At 29.9% G+C, this 26336-nt stretch overlaps 14 protein-coding genes across 14 annotated transcripts, besides 5 other annotated features; 11 read left to right on the top strand and 3 right to left on the bottom strand.

Moving 5' to 3' along the window:
* Window positions 1-561: part of a mobile genetic element that runs on past the window's edge.
* Window positions 1-2237: part of a mobile genetic element that runs on past the window's edge.
* Window positions 889-1347, top strand: TVAGG3_0482780 (uncharacterized protein; the record flags this gene model as incomplete). Its single annotated transcript, XM_001303691.1, has 1 exon — window positions 889-1347. One exon carries the CDS (start codon window positions 889-891, stop codon window positions 1345-1347), a length of 459 nt encoding a protein of 152 aa, XP_001303692.1.
* On the top strand, window positions 1396-1599 carry TVAGG3_0482770 (uncharacterized protein; the record flags this gene model as incomplete). The annotated part of the gene is made up of 1 exon (XM_001303690.1): window positions 1396-1599. The coding sequence occupies one exon, from the start codon at window positions 1396-1398 to the stop codon at window positions 1597-1599; it is 204 nt and encodes a 67-aa protein (XP_001303691.1).
* Window positions 1729-2055, top strand: TVAGG3_0482760 (uncharacterized protein; the record flags this gene model as incomplete). The annotated part of the gene is made up of 1 exon (XM_001303689.1): window positions 1729-2055. The coding sequence occupies one exon, from the start codon at window positions 1729-1731 to the stop codon at window positions 2053-2055; it is 327 nt and encodes a 108-aa protein (XP_001303690.1).
* Window positions 2238-3141: 904 nt separating the features above from the next.
* On the bottom strand, window positions 3142-4278 carry TVAGG3_0482740 (uncharacterized protein; the record flags this gene model as incomplete). The annotated part of the gene is made up of 1 exon (XM_051235906.1): window positions 3142-4278. One exon carries the CDS (start codon window positions 4276-4278, stop codon window positions 3142-3144), a length of 1137 nt encoding a protein of 378 aa, XP_051093730.1.
* A 1624-nt stretch (window positions 4279-5902) lies between these two features.
* Window positions 5903-6487, top strand: TVAGG3_0482730 (rubrerythrin family; the record flags this gene model as incomplete). Its single annotated transcript, XM_001303688.1, has 1 exon — window positions 5903-6487. One exon carries the CDS (start codon window positions 5903-5905, stop codon window positions 6485-6487), a length of 585 nt encoding a protein of 194 aa, XP_001303689.1.
* Window positions 6488-7099: 612 nt separating this feature from the next.
* Window positions 7100-7684, top strand: TVAGG3_0482720 (rubrerythrin family; the record flags this gene model as incomplete). Its single annotated transcript, XM_001303687.1, has 1 exon — window positions 7100-7684. The coding sequence occupies one exon, from the start codon at window positions 7100-7102 to the stop codon at window positions 7682-7684; it is 585 nt and encodes a 194-aa protein (XP_001303688.1).
* A 365-nt stretch (window positions 7685-8049) lies between these two features.
* On the bottom strand, window positions 8050-10385 carry TVAGG3_0482710 (importin-7, 8, 11 family; the record flags this gene model as incomplete). The annotated part of the gene is made up of 1 exon (XM_001303686.1): window positions 8052-10385. One exon carries the CDS (start codon window positions 10383-10385, stop codon window positions 8052-8054), a length of 2334 nt encoding a protein of 777 aa, XP_001303687.1.
* Window positions 10386-10443: 58 nt separating this feature from the next.
* TVAGG3_0482700 (phosphoprotein phosphatase protein) lies at window positions 10444-11427 on the bottom strand (the record flags this gene model as incomplete). Its single annotated transcript, XM_001303685.1, has 1 exon — window positions 10543-11277. One exon carries the CDS (start codon window positions 11275-11277, stop codon window positions 10543-10545), a length of 735 nt encoding a protein of 244 aa, XP_001303686.1.
* A 377-nt stretch (window positions 11428-11804) lies between these two features.
* Window positions 11805-12887, top strand: TVAGG3_0482690 (glycosyltransferase family; the record flags this gene model as incomplete). The annotated part of the gene is made up of 1 exon (XM_001303684.1): window positions 11805-12719. One exon carries the CDS (start codon window positions 11805-11807, stop codon window positions 12717-12719), a length of 915 nt encoding a protein of 304 aa, XP_001303685.1.
* Window positions 12888-14841: 1954 nt separating this feature from the next.
* On the top strand, window positions 14842-15197 carry TVAGG3_0482680 (30s ribosomal protein S14; the record flags this gene model as incomplete). The annotated part of the gene is made up of 1 exon (XM_001303683.2): window positions 14849-15022. One exon carries the CDS (start codon window positions 14849-14851, stop codon window positions 15020-15022), a length of 174 nt encoding a protein of 57 aa, XP_001303684.1.
* Window positions 15198-15350: 153 nt separating this feature from the next.
* Window positions 15351-16619, top strand: TVAGG3_0482670 (armadillo (ARM) repeat-containing protein family; the record flags this gene model as incomplete). Its single annotated transcript, XM_001303682.1, has 1 exon — window positions 15360-16619. One exon carries the CDS (start codon window positions 15360-15362, stop codon window positions 16617-16619), a length of 1260 nt encoding a protein of 419 aa, XP_001303683.1.
* A 1083-nt stretch (window positions 16620-17702) lies between these two features.
* Window positions 17703-17884: a mobile genetic element.
* A 1611-nt stretch (window positions 17885-19495) lies between these two features.
* Window positions 19496-20567: a mobile genetic element.
* Window positions 20568-21740: 1173 nt separating this feature from the next.
* Window positions 21741-26336: part of a mobile genetic element that runs on past the window's edge.
* TVAGG3_0482640 (uncharacterized protein) lies at window positions 21809-22945 on the top strand (the record flags this gene model as incomplete). Its single annotated transcript, XM_051235905.1, has 1 exon — window positions 21809-22945. The coding sequence occupies one exon, from the start codon at window positions 21809-21811 to the stop codon at window positions 22943-22945; it is 1137 nt and encodes a 378-aa protein (XP_051093729.1).
* TVAGG3_0482630 (uncharacterized protein) lies at window positions 22976-23836 on the top strand (the record flags this gene model as incomplete). The annotated part of the gene is made up of 1 exon (XM_051235904.1): window positions 22976-23836. One exon carries the CDS (start codon window positions 22976-22978, stop codon window positions 23834-23836), a length of 861 nt encoding a protein of 286 aa, XP_051093728.1.
* On the top strand, window positions 24887-26057 carry TVAGG3_0482620 (DNA/RNA polymerases family; the record flags this gene model as incomplete). The annotated part of the gene is made up of 1 exon (XM_051235903.1): window positions 24887-26057. A coding segment is annotated over one exon (1171 nt), but the record flags the coding sequence as incomplete, so codon positions are not given.

The following is a 26336-nucleotide window of genomic DNA, read 5'->3' as shown; positions in this document are numbered from 1 at the left end:
ATATTAAGTATTGATTCTTGTAGTAAAGAAAATCCGGAACGTTTATTTATTAGAATACTCGAACTTTGACTTACATATTACTAATTGTAATTATTTTCAAGAGCTATTTCTATTACTCCTACTTGTTCGGCTTAAAATCTGCTATATTGTTACGATAAACTAAGTCTAAATTTTGAACCATTTTTTGAAGTTTAAAGTGTAATACATATCGATTTTTTATCCGAATTTAAGAATTGCTTCAAAGTTTTAGCGTGAAATCGTGCATTTTTTCTAATGAAATTGTTATTATAAGATAAGCAATCTGAGTTTTTTTGAATAATATGTCACTACACATGATAGAGCGTTACGTGCTGAAAAGTTACGCTTCGTTCTGAAAGTGGTAATGAAGTTTTATTAGAATTCATCAAAAAAACGTATGAAAATAATCGTATGTCAAAATGTGAGCACTTCTCAAAATTTGCTCACATTTTGACTATTTTTGTGAGATCTTCCTCACAATTTTTTGACAAACGTACAAAAAAGTGCCAAAATGTGAGCAAATGTGAGCAATTTTTATATCTCTCATTGGTGGATGATGGTAGTGTGGAACATAAATGGGATAGCTATGACAACACACATTTCTTATGTGGTTTTCCAACAGAAGTGGACTTTTGCTTCCAGCAAGGTCAAACATCTACTGCTTCAATAACATACAAATTGTCTGTTAAAGGACCTATTGAACTAGCAACTGAAAACGTACCAAAGCCACTTATTGGATTTATGAGGGATTGTTGCTTTGCCATTCAGGTGCGTGCTAATGGCATCCCCATAATAAGATTAGATGACTATAACTTAGCTACGGACGACAGTGAGGAATAAAGGATGAACGTTTATTTTTAAAGCTTATAAATGAGTTCTTCATCAAGCTCTCGTGAACCTTCACCATCTATGAAACAAACTTTACCAAACGATTATGGAGCACCTATTGAATATTTCTTACGAGCTGCACAATGGCAAAGAGCAGTCTCACCAAGGTTAGGTGTTCCACCAGCTCCTGTCAAAAATAGCATTTGGTCAAGTCCTTATATAAAATATGGTCTCCCACTAGGTTTGCTAGCTACAGCAGGAGCAGTAATGATGTTGAAAAGAAATAAAGCAAATGTTGTAAATAATACTGAAGTAGCTGAAGTTAAACAAACTCCGACACCATCGCCAAAACCAACGCCTTCACAAACAACACCTTCAATGACTCCTGAACCTATGGAATTACAAACTCCTGTTCAAAAGTCAACTCCAAAACCGACTCCAACATTTAAACCAGAACCTACACCACAAATAAATCGTAAAACTCCTGCGTTTCCTTACTGAAAAAATAACGTTATTTTTATTTAATATTAAAATTTTTATTTGATTGAAATGACGACTAAAGTCACTGAAGCAATGAAACAAAAGTTTTTGGTAGAATACATTAAATCAGGAATTATTCCAGAAGGTTTTTACATTCATACTATGAAGGATGGTAGAGTTCAGTTGAGAAAGATTAAACTTCATGAGGACAACATTGCTGAACTTAAGAAGAAGTTAGAAGAGTTGGAGAAAGCAGACGACAGTGAGGAATAAAGCAATGAATTCAACAGGGTGAAAAAAACAGGTGAGATCTCACCACTTCACCTAAATCTATTTTTGTGCTATGTTTTCATTCGTGTGAGGGTGGTGATATCATTAATTTTTAAGTTTATTTTTATATAAATGACGAAAACTATTGAGATAACAAACTACAACGGTCATGAGTTCAAGAATTTGTTCTTCGTTCCTCGTGAAAATACATTCTATCAGATACGAGGGAGAAAGGGTAAAGTTAGTTTGAGCGTTTATGAAGGAATGAAGAATGGAAAGTTTATACAAGCATACGATACAAACGGTAAGCGTGTTTCATTAGCTTTGTCAAAACTTACTAACATTTATTTTGACAGTGACTTTGACTCTGACGATTGGAGCGACAGCAGCGATACTGAAGAATATGAACTATTGTGTGAAGCACAGCAATGGGAAGAGTTGCAATACTTTTGTAAGTGAGAACGTTTATTTTTTACAGTAGTGAGGTGAAGTGGTTGGCGGCTTTATAAATATTTAAGGTTAAGTTGGTTTTTGCGTTCATGTTGTAAAATATACGTTAACGGTTTTGTAAAGTGTCAAATTCACAAGTATTGCGTACGGAGGAACGCAGTGCCTCTGTACACGAGACTTGTATACTAACTCCAATCAGAGATGAACGAATCACTTGATGTTAAGCAAAAATTCCTCGTAAATGTTTTATCACGGTCTACGACCTCGCCGCTTTGCGGCTTTATTTTGACAGTTGATGATACCATAAATGGTTTTAAGTAAGCGTTCAAAGTTGCACATTCAGAAAGTTGAAGTTCTTCTTTAGTCTCTAATGTTTCGAAGTCAAAAGTAATATAATATCTTGTTGGTTTATAATATTCCTGCAAATTATGTGCTAATAGCCATTGATATATCTTCTGTTTCGTGATATGTGGTGCATATGGTTGTTGTGTGTTTTGCAATTGAACGTCTTGAATTAATCTTCCATTATTTTCTTTACATTTCTCACAATGTTTTAAAAATCTTCTTTGGTTTTTCCTTTCTGGATCATCACGGATAGAATATACTTCTTCTTTGCAAAAGGGGCAAACTTTATATCCTGTGAGTGCTTCAACGTCTGTAATTCTGTCAGCGTGAAGTTTTCCACATGGACTCTGTGTTAATAAAATATTTACTGTTTCAAATTCTGGATCTATCATTATTGATTCCACTAATGGAAAGTCTACCTTGTTAATGTCTACGTCTTCTGGTTGAGGGTCACAATAATAAAAATCAATATTAACGTTTAACATTCTTGCTAACCTCTCACTTTCTGATGAAATGTCAAATCCTTCATATGCATCTATGGCTTCATTTAAATAACTTCTACGAGTTTTAGGATTAACACCATCAGGAATGTTATAGAAGCGTTTAAATAACCTTCTACCTTCGGCTCTTATTTGATTATCATTCATTTTAGCTGTTCCGTTTTTGTTCATTTATGTAAGAATAAAAATTAAAAAATAAATAAAAATAAAGTTTATTTTTTTTAAAGTCCGAGACTCAGAGAGTCCAGGGCTAAAGTCCATAAAATGAATTAAGAACACATAAATTTTTATCATCTGCGACGTGACGAATACATTTTAATTTACTCAAGAATGCGTACTCTGATACATTAAATCTAATTCCTGTCTTATTTAATTTCACAACTTTGAAAAGGAATGTATGAATAGCTATAAAATGATGAGATGATGTTTTATGGGTTGCTTCCATTTTTTCTGAAATAAATGAATAAATATAATGCTTATACGTTTTCATATCTTTTATGTTCTTAATAACGAATGGTATAGACCTTTCAACTTCGTCTTCCTTCGGTGCTGTTCTTTCATATGAAACATTATTGGTATCTTCAATAATGAAACCACAATCGCATAAAATTTTATATGTACCAATTGTTTCTTTTGATATTTTATCTAACAAATCAAAAACTTTATCAACACCTGTACATTTATTTAAATAATAATTTGTGTAAATATCATGGTCTTCTTTCTTAATCGTATTTGTTGCATATGTTACATTTTTCAGTGCTTTTTTGAATTTTTCGGAATCAAGAGGAGGTGAAAGTAATATACATGGATAATCTCCATCGTCAATAAATTGTAACTTATGTTTATGAATAAATTTTATGCCTTCTTCTGAAAGTGTTTCGTCAATATCACCATCTAATAAATTTTTAGTAGATTCCAAAAAGTAATTTTTATATCTTTCCTCATGTGATTTTTGAACTTCTGATTCTGAAGCTGGGATATTCATTAAACCCTCTACTTCATTCTCAGCATTTCTCAATTCACTAATTCTTTCATCTATTTCATTTCTTAATTGTTCCAATTTCTCAATCTCATCGTTATAATATTCATCATCTTTAATTTTTTCTTCAAAATATTCAGGAGGTGTTTCAAGGCTCTCTGAGCCCAGGTCCTCTGGACCATAAAGAGGAATATTCTCCTGTTTTTCAACTTTTTTGGGATATAAATATCTCATTATAGCCTTTTTAGTAATTGGTCCGTTATATTTAAATTCATTCAACAATCTGGAAAACTCTTTCACATTCTGCATATATGTTGGATAAGAACCGTCTCCAAAATTTTCTAAAATATTTTCTAATTCTGAATTAGTGAACTTTAAAGATTTCAATGAATTAGTTGTTATACTCATTTATCATTAAATAAAAAATAAAAAAATAAATGTAACTTAGTTTTAATTTTACGTAAGAAGTCAATTTTTTAAATCTTGATTTATTCAAAAATGTAAGAATAAAAACCGTAAGAATCATACATTTTTTACTTCATATGTTAAAAAAAATGATACAAAATCGTTCAATATTGTATGAATTCTTACGTTTACAAAAAAAGTCACACAACCCGTCAACATATACTACTAACTTATTATTTTAAGTGCTGGTTCTATTGTAAGCATGACATTCATTAATCTTATGTGTTTCACTCTTTCATTCATAATGAAACATATTTTTGTACAAAAAATACAATAAAAAGCAGACTAATGGAATAGATCTTTCTATTTCTGAAGTAGCAATTAGAAACACTTCATCATTCAATTCGACTAACATGTGTTACTATTAAAAAAATCATTTTGGAAATATTCACAATGTTTTGAATTTTCTGCGGCCAATCATTCAGAGGGGAAGATCCGATCTGTTTCTGGGACCTCAAGTTTGTATTTTGCAAATGAATTAGTATTCCATACCAATGGAAGACCCTCCCAAGCAAAAATGTTTTCTCCATCGTTAAAAACGGTTTTGTGAAGCGAAATAAACAAAAATAATCAGCCCAACTAATGAATAAATAAATTTCCATTACAAATAAAATTTTAATAATAATTTGAATATCATTCAAAAATTGAATACTTCTTCCATCTCCCAACTGTATCTTCATTATACATTTTCAACATAGTTATTACATTCAACAAGCTGCAAAAATTAAGTTTCCACAAGAAATATCATGCTATGATATGAAATGATGATGACTTTTTTGACAATGTGATTTCTTGACAGCCAAAAGTTTACACACGTTACACGTCAAGCAGGGAGAATGCTGGCATAATTTTTGTTTCCGGATTTTCATAGAACCTTCATTCCACATGCAGATTGTATGAAAGTTTATATCTTTATTTTGGCTTTTAGTCTTCTGATCTCAATCATGATTTAATAGAAACAAATTCTCCATCGATGGATTATCATTTCAAAAATTAAAAAACATGTAATTTGATTGTGCAAAGCAATTTATCATCAGTCAGAGAATGTTTCTACTCTTTTAAAGTTGGATAGAAATAAAGATTTGGATGTCAGGTACTTTGAAAATGATTTTTAAAAATTTTTAATATATATATATATTAATGAAACACAAATACTCATCGAGTGTGCTTGTAAGAATTTGATATGAATTGAGAGATCTAAAAACAGTTTCTAACAAAATTCTAATCAGTATGGGAATTTAATTGTGGAGAAATGACGGCTTGACTCAATTGATTACTGAGGCACTTTTATTTTTTTTAAGCCACAATAGTGTATTCGCGAATAAGGTGTTGGATGATATCTTGATCTAAATATTCATAATATTCAATGGTGTTTGAAATGATAATCACTCAGAAATTTTGAATTATATAGTTTCGATCATTTTGAATTAGGGCAATTGACAAAATCACTATCGTTTAAAATATTACAACTAGATTCATCAGTACTATGGATTTTCTCATTCATTGAATTCAAGTGTTTGAAAAATTCGTCTCTGAATTATTTTTAGTTCATTTTTCGTGAAAGCTCATGTCCATTCCATTCAAAGGAAGCCAAACTGAGAAGAATGTTGCAGCAGCATATGTTGGTGAATACGTTGCATATGTTCGCTATCAGTCTTGCGCAAAGAAAGCCAGAAAAGAAGGTTTTGAACAGAATGCAGACTATTTCTTAGAGACAGGAGAAAACGAAAGAGAGCATGGCAACATCTTTTTAAAGATGCTTACGGATTCAGATCCTGTGATTAATGTTCCGTTCCCAATCGAGACATGTCAAATTAAATCAACATTAGAGAACCTTAAGATCTCTGCTGCTGGAGAAGAAAATACAGGCCTCAAAGTATATCCTTATATGGCCGCAATTGCAGAAAAAGAAGGTTTTGTTGAAATTGCAAACACATTTAAGCTTATTGCTGAAGTTGAACATGAGCATGGTGTTAGATTAGCAACACTTGCCAAACAAGTTGAAAATGGAACATTCTGGAAACGCGAAAAGGAAGTTGAATGGAAGTGCAGAAATTGTGGATATATCTTCAAAGGAAAAGAAGCTCCTAAAGAATGCCCTGTTTGCCATCATCCACAAAGCTTCCAACAAATCAGAGAAGTTTTAGAATAAATATTTTGATTTAGGTTTAAAATTTAAATATTTAATTTTCTTAGTAGTTCAAAACTCTCTTCAATGATCCCAAACATTTATTGAATTTGATGAAATTGCAAGTATGCAAGAATATTTAAAATGAATTTTTGTTTTTTGGAGCTAGGATTGCAAGTATGAACAAAAATGCAATATATGGAATAGATTAAATGATTTAGGAATTATGGGTACGCTCAAAAGTGTGGCCCATAATGCAAAAAATTGATAATGCCATAAATATGTTAAAAATCTTGCAGATGATTTCAATTTACAATTTTGAAAAATGATTTTTATTTTATATTTTCGCAATTTGAATTTTCCAATATTAACAACTGGCGTTATAAGGACAAAAATGGTGAACTATAAGAATCTAAATCAATAATTTGAATAACGAAAACTTCAAATTCAAAAGGAATTGAAAAGATAATCACTCAGAAATTTTGAATACTTGAATACGATCGTATTTGAATGGGGAAAAAAATTGACAAAAACATCATGATCGCTTATGATTCTAGATCTAGATACAATAGAGTATGCTTTTCATTTATGAAAATTTCGCTCTCAATTTTTTTAGTTCATTTTTCGTGGAAGATAATGTCAATTCCATTCAAGGGAAGCCAGACTGAGAAGAATATCGCAGCTGCATACGCAGGAGAATACATTACTTATGTTCGTTACTCATCATATGCTAAAAAAGCCAGAAAAGAAGGTTTCGAGCAAATTGCAGATTATTTCCAAGAGACAGCAGATAATGAAAGAGAGCATGGTAAAATTTTCTTAAAGATGCTTAAGGAATCAGATCCAATTGTCAATGTTCAGTTTCCAATCGAAACAAGACAAAATAAATCAACATTGGAGAACCTCAAAGATGCTGCTGTTGCAGAAGATAATGGAGGACTTAAAATATATCCATACATGGCAGCTGTTGCTGAAAAGGAAGGTTTTCTTGATATTGCAAACACATTTAAGCTTATTGCTGAAGTTGAACATCAGCATGGTGTTAGATTAGCAATACTTGCCAAACAAGTTGAAAATGGAACATTCTGGAAACGCGAAAAGGAAGTTGAATGGAAGTGCAGAAATTGTGGATATATCTTCAAAGGAAAAGAAGCTCCTAAAGAATGCCCTGTTTGCCATCATCCACAAAGCTTCCAACAAATCAGAGAGGTTTTAGAATAAATACATCAATTTATATCGAATATATTTCTACTTTAAGTATACTATTACGCCCACATGACACTAAATAACTAACCTATGAAGATTATTTCATTGTAAAATAAACTAATAGTATCATTTCGTCTTTAATATTTTCTTTCGAAACACCAAATTGATCTAAAATAATTGAGAAAAATTGGATGTTGGCGTAAGTTGCACTCATAATATAAAATACGCACAGGAGAAATAGACATATGAGTTTGCAGGACAACACCAAATAGTTCTATGAATTGGCCACATTAATCCTATATAAGTATATTGTTTCCAGAGAGTTGAGCTCAATTTCCTGAAAAATGTGCAAAAATTCAAAAATAAACAGTAGTTTTTATATTCAAAACAAAGAAATAATTGGCTGTTCAAGGACTCCAGAAACAGTTTCATCTTCATATATTTGATCTAAAGCTTCCTGAAATTCATTCATTTGATCAGCATCAAAATAACATGTAACAGAGTTCATTAGACCTTTGATTAAGTTTTGGTTAAAATATGTTACAATACTATCAAATATTTCCAAAATTTCAAAGTTTTCAAGGAATTTTCCTGATGTTTTCACAATCATTATTGAAATAAAAGATTGTGCTCCTTCCAAGCGAGCTTGTATCATTAATCCAAGCTGTTCCGTATTAACAATATCATTAAATTGTGAAACATCTATTTCTTCATCAATTTTGAGAATTGCGGAAAGAATTCTCAAAGAATGAGATAAATCTTCTGTTAAAAAGTCTGATGAATAGCTTTGAATGTATTTCAGAGCTAATTCATATAGAGAACTTTTGTTTTCTATCGCCCAACTTTTGTTTTTCAGAATTAAATTAAATAAAAGTATAGATAATGCTTCAAATGAAGTTTTGTATGTGTCAACAGCTAATATCAATTGTTCTATATATTGTATGCCTACTTTTACTTCATTTGGCATATAATAGATAATATTTGAAATTAATATCAGTAAAGAATTAATATTATTGCAATTTATATGCTCAAGAGATTCAAATATTAATTGGGAAAGCTCTTCAACAATAGAATCTGCATTGGTTTTCAAAAAATATGTTATTGTTGATAAAATCGAGGTGCAATCAACGAAAGACTCTTCGTCTGTTGACGCATTCATATATAAAATGAACAATCTTGAACATATTGAGCTAGAATTTGAATTAACATATGATTTGAAAAATGAAATTATTTTTTCACAAGAAATCATTAAACTTTGATCATTAAGCACATCTACTGTATTCATTAGTTCATTAATTATGTCTTCTGCGTTCTCTGAATACTTCTCTTCAAGAGAATTTTGTAAATCTTCATCAACATTCGAAGAAATGATTTCTGAGAGTGCATCAATTGCATAATACCTTATTAAGACAATATCATTAAATAAATATTCAAATAAAATGTCATAAATCTCTTCTGGAAAAGAATCAAAATTCATTTGCGAAATTAAAATACAATTTCCAACAGTTATGAGCGGATTATCAACACCAAGCAATATACTGAGGAGTTCAAATACTTCTGATTCATTATCAGTTAAATATCTCGCAATCGAAGAGAAAAAATAAATTAATCCAAATAATTCTCGTTCATTTATATCTTTTGATATCATTTCTTTGATGAAATTGAATACTATAATAGGAAATTGATTGTTATCACGTCCTGCTTGTTGAAAAGTCATAAATAAATATGATTTTGAAGAATCATACGCAAAAGCAATATCTTTGTAGCTTGAGATGAATGAAATAGGATTTAATTCAAAATCTTGCATATCAGCATCCATTGGCATGAAATAAATTCGAATAATATTTTCAAAAATGAAATTAAAATTTGGAACAACTAATGATTCATAGGTTGCAGGATTTATTACTATACTGTTAATAAAGAGGCCTAGTTTTGCTTGAATATTATTTGGAATTTGAGAATTTCCTAAAATTGGTAAAATTTCTTTGGATAATAAGCAGGAAACTTCGATATCGATTTCATGAAACAAATAGCAAAACGTGGAAATTGCTGACGAAAGCGTTTTCGTTGGAATTTTTGAATAATCACTAAAAATTTCATTTAATTTTGTAATTAATGGTCCTAAATCAATCTCAAATGCAACATTATTCATAAAAATATATCGTACTGTTTGCAAACACAACCTGATTTGAGTAAAATCAGTGTTTTCTTCAATAATTGATAAAATTCTTGTAATAATGTCTTGTTTAATTGACTGGTTTGGCTGGAATCCATTATAATTGTAAATGGAAGCAATTGATTTAGCAAAATACAGATATGAAAGCAAATTTGTTTCAAATAAACCAGAAAAGTATTCGTATACATAATCAAATGCATTATCTAGCATTGATAGTTTGATATAGTCCTTAATAAAATCAAAAATATTGTTTTGGTACTCTTCAAAAGACAAAATTAAAGTTGAAAAAGAGTTAAGAAGGAGTATTTTGGATTCATTTGGCATATCTGTATTCCAATTTTGGTTTGTTAATCGATGAAGTTGCAAAATAGATGCTAATCGTAAATTAATATCATTTTCTTGGTTAATTGCAGTATCAATGAATAATTTGCACACTTCTGAAGAAGATCCTAGTGATTTGAGGCCTTCTTCCGCAGATTTAACCGTTTCTGTTGAATCTCCAGCATAAGAATCAAATAAAAGTTTTTCAACATTGAACATAAATGAATGGAAATCAATCATTTATTAGTACATGTTATACAAAATGTTATTCTTTATTATCAATTACAAATTTACAAGTTCAATTTTAGGGATTTCTAATGAAACGTGAAAAAAAGCTCTTAAAACATAAACATTTAAACAAAAACAAAATATAAAGTTACTTATGATTAACTCTTCTAAGAATTGGTCGAACATCATCGAATGTTCTGAGCTTTTCAAGGATTGTAAGTAAAGTATCGAGCTCACGATCATGTGGATCACCATTGAATTGTGTAATCTTAACGCCATTTTCGGTTTGTTCTCCGAAAGATTCTGGTTGGTCATCAACCAAACAAGTACGAGGCAAATATGTGCCGACCACTGACAGATCCTTGATGTACACTCCAGGGGTCGCCAATTTGCAAGATTCTCTGTAAAAAACTTTGCTAAAAATTTGACCCAAAGGATCAATAAATGACATGACTTGGTCAACATAAACCTTATCTCCTGATGAAAAGAGATATGGTGTAGAAATTTGGCACAATTTAGTTAGAAAACCATCTAAACGAGGTCGTTTTGTAACGTAGACCGTTTCAATATCACCATTTCCGTCTGGTACAGCAATATTAAAATCAAAAGAGGAGCTGGGTTCCTTTGAACTGCAGATTAAAGTGTTATCTAAATCTAATACAACAGTCAAGGGAACAATAAACGCTGATTGAGACCTTCTAATAGGTGCTTTAGCTATTTTATGTAGTTGACTAGGAGAATTATCGCGAATATTTGTTGGAGTAAATACTTGTGAAGCAAAGGTACTTGAAGATTGATAAATAACAGTTGTCTCTTCACCAGAATCACTTTCATCATCTGATTCAACGATGCGACACAGGTTACTGGCCACAGGAACAAACATGTGGAGATTTTTTTTATTTTTATCGTCGATCTTTACCTGTCAGAAAAGACAAAAACTACGATGACTTACATTTCAGTGTTTAGCTCTTTTTTAATGTAACTATTCTATTTCATTATAATTTCCACTGATTTTGGTTCAAATAGTGCTTCAACTAATCAGAAGAATGAGTTTAGGTAACTTTGGATGTTCAACTTCTTTAGACTTTTCTCGAGTATCTTGGATATGATTTGTATGAACATGTTAGGTGCTATTTATTAACTTTGTATTTGAATTCATTGTGAGAGAGCAATCATGTCTTCTCAAAGTAAATTCTATTCTTTCTATAGTTAAAAGATCTTGTTTACTCTTAGTAAATTTATAAAGATGTCAAAAATTATATTTGCAAAGTTCAATCAGGTATGTTTGAAGGAACTCGGGTTGAATCTAGACGCCCAAATCCCAGAAAATTCCAAAACTACACTATTGTTCTTGCATTTCTTATAATAATTTCCTTAATTCTCAGAAATTTCAATTTCGATTTTAAATTTATGTATAAGTTTAAGGAAATTCAAATTAAAACCTATATAAACATAACAGGAAATGAAGATTTCAACATTGCTGATGCAGTATTCTATAAGAAATATATAATTCAAGGTAATCATAAATCTGATCAAAAGTATATTCAAAATTTAGTTGGAAATGATATTAAAATGTTTGTATATTTTGACCACACATCATTACAAATAACAAACTGCACATTCTATCACTTCAATAACGTTTATGTAAACCCTGCTGGTGGTTGGACAAAAGGATATAATGCAATTTTTCCAGGTAGTTCTACTGTTCCTAGATTTAATACAAAAAATGGTCCAGTTAGTCACAAATTTAACGAAGTCATCTGTATAGGAAATGATTGGACTAACGTGTTTGCCCACTTTGTTCTTGATGTATTATCACTTGTTGAATATGTTCCTGTTGAAATTCGAAAAAGATCAAAATTTTTATTATTGAGCAGCTCAAAAGTATATCATGAAATGCTGATACATTTTGATATACCGATGGAAAACATAATTTGTCCCGGACAGAGCTTTATTTTCGCAAATAATTTCTATACTGTAATCTCTCAGCAATCAATTCATGGAGCTTTGATAGGCGGACTTCAGAATGTTGCAGAAAAATTCAGAAAAGACTTTCAATTGGATAAAATTAAATCAGAATATTTAGGTTTATATAATCGATTAGAAAGTAAGTCAAGACACATTCTAGAATTCCCCAAATTTGTAGAAGCATGCAAAGAAAGATATAATTCCACTATTCCTGTTAAACAACTTGGAGAATATACAAATCTCACAGAAGGCGTAAAAGAATATGCAAGCTTAAAGATATTTTTAAGTCCTGCAGGCTCCAGTTTAACTAATATGATGTATATGAGAAGAAATATGGGCGTTGTTATGGTTCTTTGAGATTTGCATGATTTACCAATGTATGGTGTTGCTGAAGTCCTACATATGTGGTTAGTTAGTATAAGAATTGATGAAATGCAGCATCATGGTATGAAAAAAGGACCACTAGTCCATGAAAGGGCATTCATGGCGATTGATCATGCAAAATATGCTATTGAAGAAGGTCACTGGTAAAATTATATTTGTTTTGTTATTTTTTATCATGTAAAGTATGTTATTAATCATGTATTAAATAGAAAGTATTATATTTATTTTCGTTTGAATAGAAACTAATTTGAAAATGTGCTTGTATTGATGTAGAGAATGAATATTTACAATTTTTAGGCTAAATGACTCAAATGTAATAATTTTTAAATTTTTGGGAAAAAGGAAGGGAAATTGTTGGCAAATATGATAGAAATCATTTTTACAGTATATAAGATACAAAAAATAAACAATCTTTTTATTATTCTTTTTGAATTAGTCCAAAGGTACATCGGCAAGGTCATCTGTTGATTCTATGGTGTCAATTTCTATGATCTGAGGCATTTTATTTGTTGTTGAACTGTGAGAAGTTAATTGGCCAGGAAGAAAACAAAATAGAAGAAGCAAAGCTATGATTGAATATGAATATGTATATACTCTGTTATTGATCAATTCTTGGGTGAATGTCCTTGAAATAATTAATGGTAAAACCAAAAAATAATTTGCAGTTTGCAATAAACAAAAGATAATAATTCTGTTGAACTGCTTTGACTTTGATACAAATCCTTGGGATACACAATATGCAAATAAAACTAATTCAACTCCGAGTGAAATTATTAAAAATGCAAATGAATAAAAGTTCGCTGGATTATATACATAAAACAGAGGTGTGATAAAATTGGCTATGTAAGCAATTTGAGCTGCCAATTCAATGTTTTTAAATTGTTGTTCTGACATTTTCAAAAATTGAATGATATTCAGTGTTGTAAAGGCTCGAGAGTAGGATATAAGAAGAGTTGATGCAATTGTGAGAAATATTTTTATGAATTCTTCTGATTTTATAATATAATGAATTGGAAAACTTGAAATCAATGCAATAACTCCAAATATCATGCAATAACATGATTGTCGAAGGTTTGCTGTAATGGTGAAAGAGTTAATATATTGTTTGAGTGAAATCAAAATTAAAGAAGTGAATACAAATAAAATGTAATTGATTCCTGATACATAATGGTCAACAGTATAGCTATATATGAACTTAATGGACTCTGCACCTTGAAAACGACTATTAATTGAGATATGGAAACGGAATTGTTCATAACCAAGTGCTGTAATATTACCTATTTCAATAGTTCTTGATTTCTTTCGACTGCTTTCGAAATAAATTAGTTTTTCGAAATTTTTTTCTTGTAAAGAATCTATTGTATAATTATTTTTTAGAACATTGACGCAGGTTGATATATTTAGTAAACCGCTGTAGAATTCTGTAGTTTTTCGATAAAAAACTGCTGATATAAAGATTTTTTGAACTCGATAATTTAAATTAGGAAAATTAAGCATAGCATTATAAATAAATCCGTTGGAATCAGTTGTAACTTGATCTGAAAAGGATTTCGTTAGTTTAGAAATATTACTATTTGGGTAAATAAAGCAAAAATAAATTAAAATTGAAATTAGCAATATGGATATCTGGAGAATTGATGATAATTCGATAGAGTCCACCCTAAAACTGCCTAAAGCAGGACTTCTTCTATGTTTATCCATTCGCGATATTGAAGAAAAAGATATCCCAAATAAAAAATGAATACTAGGTAGTACTATTTGGAACTAGGAACTATCAAATGAATGCAAACCAGCAATATTTCATTCATTATTCCAGAAAATAAAAAATTTATTTTGATGATCAGAATTTTACATCCTAATTATTAAATTTATTCATTAAAATTTGTTTATAATTGATATTGACTAGTATTTGTTAGATTTGGTAAAACAATCAAAAAAATTATCTTTTATCGTTGAGATTGTTGAAACATTTCTTAATATTTTGTTGATATATCTTATAGCTTGATTGTTTTACCAGCCAAAACGTGAAAATAGCAAATGGTTTGAAGAAATAAGAAATTGAGGGGATGCTACGGTTTGGTCTTTGACCTTCCTTTTTAGCAATGCCAGTCGACTTCGTTCCAAAGCACCCCCGTGATAATGCAAAGGGCTCCGTCGAGCGCTCCTGCCGTATCTGTGGCAAGCGCCGCGGTGTCATCCGTCAGTACCGTCTTAACATCTGCCGTAGGTGCTTCCGCGAGCGCGCTGAACTCCTCGGCTTCAAGAAGTATGATTAAAATGCTTCGTGAAGTGTAAAGTAAATACACGATATATCTTACTTTCCATCTTTTTGATGAATTAGATCGATTTTTTTTATTCATACGAAATCGTTTTGCTATCAAAAGATTACAGGTCTAGGTTATAATACTTGACTGAAATGCATTCGGTTACCTCATGCATTTACCTTAACCGATCTTAGATAGCAAAAAGATATTTAATTTTTTCTGAAGTTTTATTTTGAGTCTTTACTATTTCATGAATAATTTGTTTGTGTTTACACTATCCAATGGAATTATTTAATTTCACGACCAAAATTTTAAGTTACTCCCCCTTGAATAAAAATTTTTTTGTTCAATGAAAAATAGCGCGAAGAAATTTGTGAGGTCAGATAACAGCTGGGGATATGAAACAGGGGTACATATACAAGGAAACTATATATCTACAGAATGGAATCAGTTTATTACAGAAAATAAAGGAAATTTACCTGATATTCTTAATGATTTATGTAATTTTTTTGACTATTCTGATTTAGATGATGTTCAACATTTTTGTACAACATATTCTCTCGCAGAACTATGGAATTTTTTCCTAAATACAAAAAAAGATAAGTATAAAATCCAAATTCTAAAAATCCTTTGCAATGCAATAAATTATAAGAACGAAAGCCTTTCTTTTCTCCAGCAAAGCGAGGTCATCGATATATTACTTCAAAATCTCAAAGCTTCAAACGAAGATTTATGTGATATCACATTGGGCGTTTTATCTTCACTTTGCACCATCAATAAAGAAATTATACCATATCTTTTATCCAATGGGATCATTAATTCCATGAAGTTACTCTCAACATTGCTGTATTTTGGTTCAATGTTGGTTAATCTTGCAACAGTTCAAGGAGAGCATGTATTTGATCTAATAGAGTTAGCTTCTCTATGTATAGTTAGCGATTATTCATCCAATGTCAAGTCCGCATTCACTGTTTTCGGACAATTATTATCTTCATACGAAAATGATGATTTATTAGTCATTAAAGAGCGAATAATGAAAGATATCAATGCATATATTAATAATATATCAGAAATATCTGATTCTTCAGCAGCAAAAGAATTTTTTTTATTATTAAGTCTTTTTGATGAAATTCCACCTGAATACTCACTTGTAATATCAACCATAATAAATAATTGCTTCGAACTCGACGAAGAAAATATTTCAAAAGCAATTAAATCTGGAATTGAAATCTTCAACCACTTTTACGACCAATTTCCATTAGAAGGATGTTCCAAGTTCTATGAAACAATACTCATTATGTATGATAAGCTAAATATTCGATGCAAGCACGAAATTGCTCAATTTTTAGTGAATAGATTTCCATACCAAAATAATTTTGAAGAAAAAGTTTGCAGAATATTTGGAGAGTTCATGGATGATCCAGAAATAGGTGCAAAATGTATTTTTGCGTTCACAGAAATGATGGAAAATTTCAAAGACAACGAAACAATGTCAGCACTTATTGTTGAATATTCTGACAAGATATTTGATGGAATAAATAGCGAAGATGAAAATATCCTCGAAGCTTCAATTCATTTCATTGATGTTTTGAAGAAAATTCAGCAATGAAATATATATATCTATTGTTTATATTAATAAATATTATTTGTTTGTTTATATTTATATCACATTCCAAATCTTTTGCATTTCTTCAGGAGTTTATATCAGAAACAAACTCATGTTTATTATATGGATTATTTTTTGATCTCATATCCATTCTATCAGCTAACTTATAAACTCGTGTTCATTCTATCAGCTATCTTATAAACTCATGTTCATTCTATGGATTATCTTATTAACTTGTGTTCATTATATGGCTTATTGATTGATCTCATATACATTCTATGGACTATCTTATAGGGTCATGTTCATTACATTGATTATTGTTTGATCTCATGTTCATTCTATGGATTATTGTTTGATCTCATGTCTATAGATCCGTATTTTTCCCAAGTGAGCGGGGTATCTCCAATCCCAGCCCTATCGTCCTCCCAGTGTCAGTTTTCAATATAAAATCCAAATTTTTTTTGAAAATAAAAATTTCGAGAAATTTTTCTGATTTTTTTCTTTGATTTCAATAATTCAAAATAAATTTGGGAGTAAAAAGACACTATTTAATGAATTCATATGAGTGAATGTGGATAAATACTCTCAAAACATACAATTTATCTATTTTTCTTTATATTATCAACTAATTAGTGATAATTTTTTTTGAATCAGATTTTTTTTCTTTAAAAACATAATATATAACACAACAATGATGCACACATACGTATCTACACATCAAAATATAAAGCTTGTTTTGGTCTGGGCATCCCAACCCAAAATTCTTAAAAAATTGAATAAAATTGAATACTTGGGGCTGGGATACCCATCCTAAAACCGAATTGAATTTTTTGAATTAAAGAATATATTTATGTATTTATAATATACATGTGATGTCTATAAAAAATACTAAATTCTAAAAAAAAATTCAATTTATTCAAAACGTATACTAAGTGATCACTTCATTAGTAGGATCAGCAATCCTACTAAATGGTGAGAACGCCACTAACTAAAAAGGGAGTCCTTGGAGCTCTTGATCTCTTGTCAGTAGAGTTCATAATGAGGCATGGCATCTACTGATTAGAGATCAGAGCAATCCTACCTTACCTTCAGGAGCTACAAAGCTCCTAATCGTTACGAGGGGGAGCCTTGGAGCTCCTGAAGCTCATCAGCAGAGGCTATTTACCATTTGGGCCTCTTCTGATGAAAGATGCGAAACACGTCTACGAACCAGGAGCTACAAAGCTCCTAATCCTTACGAAAGGGAGCTTTGGAGCTCCTGAAACTCCTTTTACTATAAAATAGGACAGTTTTCTTCTGAGGTTCTCATCAAATCTAAGACTTCAGAAGAAAGCTGTCCTATCAATGTATACTTACACTCTCATGGACTACAAGTGTACAATTTTAAGGCAGAGATTATCCGAGGCCTCTCATCAAATGAGGGACCTCGGATAATCTCTACCTTAAGTAGTCAAATAACTTTTCTCACTATTTAGGAACAAAAGAACAAGAGTTGGAGTACTTTAAGGCAAGATTCTTCCGAAATCTCTCATCGAATGAGAGACTTCGGAAGGACCTTGCCAAATCCTTGAACGCCAATATCCTTGGAACTGAGCTAGAACCAGGGAGAAGTAGCATACTATAGAGCACGATGGTAATCTCGGAAATGCTTATATCGCCCCAAGCACAATATTTAAGAAGTCTAACTCATATATACAAGAAGTCAGGCTGAATAGATATTGTGCATATGGTTTGCAGAACTCTCATGATATTTAAAATTCATGTTATCCCAAAAAGGTGACACTTTGGGTGTATCGTCCATCCCAGGGATGCAAAAATCACATCACCTTGGATCTATACTCATGTCCATTCTATGGACTACCTTATAAGCTCATGATCATTATATGAATTTTTAATTAGTTATTTAAGATAGATTTATTTCATGAATTACAAATTTCATAATATCTGTTCAATTAATACTAATTTTTCTAAGGAATATAGTTTGTATTCTTCCATAACATTGATACAATTTGATCAGCAGAATTTATCAGCATTGTAATTTCTCATTCCTCAGACTCAAATAATGTAAATCTGCCTTCTGATCGATGGCGAGCAAATGAGAAAATAGTGAATTACAACTGTAATTTGTCTAGATTCAATATGATCTTTCAATATTGAGGGATATCCCAGAATAAATTAGTATTTATCTATAATGGAAAGTCTATTTGATTGTAATACTTTTTCAGTGGTTTCCCTACTCGAATTTGCCAATATACTGTCATTCCTGTCTATTTTCATTCTTAATATTAAAAGTCAAGTCAAACATTGTATTGTATTCATCCTATGATTGGCAATAACTATTCGGCTTTTTAATGCAGATTTTTTGAAAATATGATTCGTAATAACAACAATTTCATTCATAAACAAATTTAACATTTTGGGTTATTCAGCCTCATTGACAAATGAAATCTTGACTCTATTCAGATTTTTTATAACATTCAAATTTATGAATGAATTAGAAGATGTTTCGCAATTTATCAACAAATCTATATCATTATTATTCAAGAGATTTATTCTGTTACAATACCATCTGCTTGAAACTACAACATGCTAACAGTTGTAAGTGTCAAAGGATTTTGTCTAAGAAGAATGATGAGAAAAAAAAATTGGCAATAATGGGTTTTATGTTTTTACGTTTTCATGTTGTTATTTGAAAAAGCATTCATGGGAATAATGAATACTGCATGAGGTGATAATAAAAACAATATTATTTACCAAATATAATTTCGTCGAAAATATTTAATGAAAATAAAATCACTTGCATTTAATTTGGTTTTTGGATAATAAATTTCCTTTTTTTCGTAACTATTATCATTTTTTCAATTTTGAATTGAATTAAGGGTCCACTGTAAGGCCAAATAAGGCCTATCGTCGTCCCAAAAATATTGCTCGAGATGGTGTTTTAACTCAAAAAAACTAACTTTACTCTTTTGAGATCCTTATCAGATATGCATCAATTTGATGCAGTATCGCAGTTCAAATCTGATTTTTTAATGTAGATGTACTCTAACATCCTTTAAAAAATGCAAAATGATATTAATTAAGCTTTTCATTTCTGTATCATACACGAAACAAAATCATTCATTATACTAAACTTTATCAAAGTTTGAATAATGAAAAAAAAAAATATCTAAATTTTTACATTGAGTCTGCTATTGATATGGTCAATATTAAATCTTGTAACAACGGGCATTGGCCAAAATAATACCCGCTAAAATACACAATTTTTTAAAATTTTATCAATTTGTTATGGTGCATATTTATGACAATGAATAAAATGCTTATCCTTCATAAGTAAATACATAATTTATGCTTAAACACAAAAAATAACACGAAAATTTTTGGCCAACATATCAAAACTAAGGATAATGTTTTGAATATATAAGCAATAATACTTTGTCTAGAGAATTAAATTTGTGCTATCTAATTGTCAATTCTTTGAATTTTTTTTTAATGCAAGATATCCCGGCACTGGCCTCAATGAATATAAACTACATGCATCATAATATTAGTTTGTAATAGCATAAAAGCGAAATTCCTAATTTCTTCTCAAATAAATTCCTAAAAAAACATCGGAATTAATGATTGGAAATAGGTCAAAAAAATTCCTAATATAAAACTTATACTTAAGATAAAATCAAAATTCGAAAATATCTATTTTTCAAAACACGCATCCAAAAGCGAAAAAAGTCGAAAAAATCATGTTCTTATAAAACTCGCCGATTTTGCAATTTTTATCCGATTTGAAGTGATAGAATATATTACCATCTTACAAAAACATATACTTCATTATTCCATTCACAAAATATTAATCAGAACACTAGGAAAAGTGGATTTTCGAAAAAAGACGATAACGATTATTTGCAAATCGCCTCTCAATTTTGAGAGACTTTCAATTTTTACAGTGGACCCTTAAAGAATCTCAATAAGATAGTCGTGTTTCAATGATTAATGGTAAATCATAATTTGATACTACAATTCATTTCATTAAGGGTTGACCGACCTAAATTGAGAGGACGTAATCCTCCCGATTTTTCATTTTCAGCCTTGGTAAAATACCCTCGAAAACTCAAAAAAATTGACTTGTGTCCATTTAAAAGGGTTCGTCGAGAGGTGTTAAATTATTGATTTTCAGGATCGTAACTCATAATTTTTTACAATCATATTAAAATTATGCGAGAAAACAAGCAAAAATATTCGTTATTTTAGTATCAAATACTACAAATCCTAGATTGCAATATATTTTAGCACGTAAAATTCCAAAATTTACCGTAATTGAATAAAATTTACAATAAACATCAATCCATTCTAGATTTTGCATATTGTTAATGATTTCCATACTATTTGTTTGCAGACTGTTCTATTGTTAACCGCGATTGTCTAAATCAATTTCATATAATTAAAATTTACAAATCCCATGCGATTATTATTTCTTGTCTGCAAAACGCCTGTGCAACCTCTTTAAATGTAGTTGCTTCAAACTATTAAAATACCAAATTTATTTATTTTATTCCCAAGAATGAAATACATTGACTAGAATTCTCGCAGTAAGCGTTATAAATATTGAGAAATATTGTGAAATAAATGTCTTGTTTACTAATTTGTTCGATTATTTTTAATATTTTTTTCCATTATGTTGAAAAATCAAAAGAATTTTTATTATTTTTAAATTACTAGGAGTATTAATGAAAATTTTAATCTCCTATTTTTATACAAAGAATGGAAACTGGATGGTGAATCATTAAATATCTGAAATTCTCGCGCATCAGCTTCGATATTATAACTCAGTTGTTAAAATCAATGCTAGCAAATATTTAGACACCAACTAAACTTGGTTCATTTCTGATGCATATTTCTTTTATTACTTTTTTCCAATTGAAAGTAGTATATGTTGACGGGTTGTGTGACTTTTTTTGTAAACGTAAGAATTCATACAATATTGAACGATTTTGTATCATTTTTTTTAACATATGAAGTAAAAAATGTATGATTCTTACGGTTTTGATTCTTACGTTTTTGAATAAATCAAGATTTAAAAAATTTTCAAAATTGTAAGACATTTACACTCAGCCCATACATAATGAAATAAAAAATAAAATTTTTTTTAAAAATAAACTTTAAAATAATTTATTTTATTTTTTATTTTATAATAAATGAGTATAACAACTAATTCATTGAAATCTTTAAAGTTCACTAATTCAGAATTAGAAAATATTTTAGAAAATTTTGGAGACGGTTCTTATCCAACATATATGCAGAATGTGAAAGAGTTTTCCAGATTGTTGAATGAATTTAAATATAACGGACCAATTACTAAAAAGGCTATAATGAGATATTTATATCCCAAAAAAGTTGAAAAACAGGAGAATATTCCTCTTTATGGTCCAGAGGACCTGGGCTCAGAGAGCCTTGAAACACCTCCTGAATATTTTGAAGAAAAAATTAAACAAGATGAATATTATAACGATGAGATTGAGAAATTGGAACAATTAAGAAATGAAATAGATGAAAGAATTAGTGAATTGAGAAATGCTGAGAATGAAGTAGAGGGTTTAATGAATATCCCAGCTTCAGAATCAGAAGTTCAAAAATCACATGAGGAAAGATATAAAAATTACTTTTTGGAATCTACTAAAAATTTATTAGATGGTGATATTGACGAAACACTTTCAGAAGAAGGCACAAAATTTATTCATAAACATAAGCTTCAGTTTATTGACGATGGAAATTATCCATGTATATTACTTTCACCTCCTCTTGATTCTGAAAAATTCAAAAAAGCACTGAAAAATGTAACATATGCAACTAATACGATTAAGAAAGAAGATCATGATATTTACACAAATTATTATTTAAATAAATGCACGGGTGTTGATAAAGTTTTTGATTTATTAGATAAAATATCAAAAGAAACCATTGGAACCTATAAAATTTTGTGTGATTGTGGTTTCATTATTGAAGATACTAATAATGTTTCATATGAAAGAACAGCACCGAAGGAAGATGAAGTGGAAAGGTCTATACCATTCGTTATTAAGAACATAAAAGATATGAAAACTTATAAACATTATATTTATTCATTTATTTCAGAAAAAATGGAAGCAACCCATAAAACATCTTCTCATCATTTTATAGCTATTCATACATTCCTTTTCAAAGTTGTGAAATTAAATAAGACAGGAATTAGATTTAATGTATCAGGGTACACATTCTTGAGTAAATTAAAATGTATTCGTCACGTCGCGGATGATAAAAATTTATGTGTTCTTAATTCATTTTATGGGCTTTAAAGAATAAACTTTATTTTTATTCTTACATAAATGAACAAAAACGGAACCGCTAAAATGAATGATAATCAAATTAGAGCAGAAGGTAGAAGGTTATTTAAACGCTTCTATAACATTCCTGATGGTGTTAATCCTAAAACTCGTAGAAGCTATTTAAATGAAGCAATAGATTCATATGAAGGGTTTGACATTTCATCAGAAAGTGAGAGATTAGCGAGAATGTTAAATGTTAATATTGATTTCTATTATTGTGATCCTCAACCAGAAGACGTGGATATAAATAAGGTAGACTTTCCATTAGTGGAATCAATAATGATAGATCCAGAATTTGAAACAGTAAATATTTTATTAACACAGAGTCCATGTGGAAAACTTCACGCTGACAGAATAACAGACGTTGAAGCACTCACCGGCTATAAAGTTTGTCCATATTGTAAAGAAGAAGTTTATTCTATCCGTGATGATCCAGAAAGGAAAAACCAAAGAAGATTTTTAAAGCATTGTGAGAAATGTAAAGAAAATAATGGAAGATTAATTCAAGACGTTCAATTGCAAAAGACACAGCAACCATATGCACCACATATTACGAAACAGAAGATATATCAGTGGTTATTAGCTCACAATTTGCAGGAATATTATCAACCGACAAGATATTATATTACTTTTGACTTCGAAACATTAGAGACTAAAGAAGAACTTCAACTTTCTGAATGTGCAACTTTGAACGCTTACTTAAAACCATTCATGGTATCATCAACGGTTAAATTAAATGATAAAACATATACGAGGAATTTTTGCTTAACTTCGAGTGATTCTTTTATTTCTGATTGGATTGAGTTTTTATTTTCAACCTGTTCATTAGTTGCTAAATCAAATATTGAACAATATGAATAATTAATGAAGTCGCAAACGGACCAAACGGCGGGGACTTTGTCCCATACATTAAATGAAAAACAGAAGGAAGCATTTAAAGAACTTCTAGATGAGGAATTCAATAAAATGAATATCATAGGTTTTAATTCGGGAAAGTTTGATTTAAATTTAATTCTTCGTGATTTAAACACTGCAAAATGGAAAATAAAATCAGTGCTGGGTTCATCTTCACAATTTAAGCAAATCATTGTAAAGAAAACAAACGTTCCATATGAATTAAGATTTATTGACATCAGAAATTATATAGCGGGTGGGACATTAGACCAATTCACTCAAGATTTCGGAAACAATAAATCACGTGTTAAATCCTTTTTCCCTTATCAATTTATCACATGGGAGAATTATGAAGAAGAATTATATAAAGTGGAACCATTCACTCAAGATTCATTTTATTCAGCATTAACCCAAGAAACTATATCAGATAGTGATTATCAAATATATCTCAATGATGCTAAAAACTTTAAGAATAGATTAGAATATTTTATTCATTATTGCAATAAAGATGTTGAAATTATGATTGACCCAATTGATAAAATTATTGAAGAAACATTTGTTTATAAAATTGACATGCTTCATAATCTTTCTTTATCATCGAATGCTTCAATGATTCGTTACGCTTTAGCATATAAAGACTTTAATCCTAATGAAAAATATCCTGAGGAAGAGATAGAATCAAGTTTTGAATTAACGAAAAAGTATTGGAAATATAAAATTGAATCATATAAGAAACAAGATGAAAAAGCAGAAAGGGATACTAAAAATAATGTTTCAATGGATGATTTTCAATACTATCACGATTTAATCCTTTCATCTAAATGTAAAATGTGTGGTAAAGCGTTTACATATGCAAATAAACCAACATTGGATAGAATCGATAATGAAAAACCACATACCAAAGAAAATTGTCAGTTAATGTGTTGTTATTGCAATGTCGTAAAATCAAATAAAGATGAAGATGTTCAACGTTTAAGAATCAATTTAAGAAATTATGCATTAAAAAATAATTTACCAATGACTTTAGATTCAGTTGAAGCTTATCACATTCTCCGTAATGGAATTACTGGTGGTCTATCAAATGTTCAACATAGAGTAAATCTTAAAGGAATCACGCACATTAATAAACTTTCATATAGTCCAGAAACTAAAACTGTATCAAATGAGGACACCACCAACATTATGACTCATTTCGTTGGTGTTGATTTTAATTCATTATATCCTTCATCATTTTCATCTAATCCTCATGATTTCATTCAATATACTGACCATAAAATGTATATGCCGGGAAGATTGAATGGTGTTATCATTTGTGATACAGCAACAAAGAAAGCAAAAGCACTGGGAATTATTAGAAAGAAAAATACTTTATTCGTGGCTGAAGTAAAAGGTCACATTGATGAAAAATACATTAATGATTACATAAACTTTTTACCGATAATAAGAAACTTAGATATTATCACAGATGAAAAAACAATTGGCAGTTTTATGTATAATTGCATGAAATCAAACAATCTACCAGTTGACCAGAAACAGAGAAAATTAACTCAGTTAGCATCAACACACAACCAATATCAACCATTTTCTTCTTATTATCTTTGGTATCTAATCGACAGATTTCATTTTATCATCGATGATATTCAATCAATTTTAACATTTACTAAAAACACTTGTTTTAATGAATTTGCGAATGAATTTATGAACGAAAGACAAAAGGCTGAATTAGAAGGAAATAAAGGAAAAAGTTTATTTTGCAAGATTTCACTTAATGGATCATATGGTTACGATGCAATGAATACACAAAATTACGCAAAGACTAAAATAATGAATGCACAGAAGGCACGCGTTGCATGTATGTCAAATAAGTTTAAAAACATAAGAGAAATAGGAGAGGATACATATCAAGTGATGCTTAAAGATAGATTTTATAGATGTGAAACATGTTTACAAGAGGCATTCTTCACTTTAGATAATGCTAAATACTGGTATTTGGTTTTCATTTATGATTTTATGTATAAATGCATGGATGTTAATCGTTTTCATTTCATTGAAGGTGATACTGATTCATCTTATTGGGCAATCGCTGGCGATCCAAATCTTCCTAACACTCAAGCATTTCAAGCAATTGTAACCGATAAACAATTTTATGATAAAAACATTTTCAAATTCGCACCTTTTGATTTCTTTGTTTTGATGAGAAATTTAAACCTAAATTAAAGAATAAAGCTGAAGAAAAAGCACATGAGAAGAAGTTATTGGGTTTAGCAATTGAGAAACAAGGTGATAACATGGTTGCTTTATGCCCCAAGTGTTATACATCATTCAACGGTTCAATTGATGGAGGTGATTTTAAAAAGATTGCACAAAAAATGAAAGGTGTTAGTTTACGACAAAATAAACAATTAACACCTAAAAATTATTTGGATATAATAAATGATAAAGTGATATTTGATGGTCAAAATATTAA

The sequence above is a fragment of the Trichomonas vaginalis genome, chromosome II (assembly GCF_026262505.1).
Source record: "Trichomonas vaginalis G3 chromosome II, whole genome shotgun sequence".
Taxonomy (NCBI): Eukaryota; Parabasalia; order Trichomonadida; family Trichomonadidae; genus Trichomonas; species Trichomonas vaginalis.
Note: the sequence above shows the minus strand (reverse complement) of the source record. Positions and strands in the feature narration are given on the sequence as shown.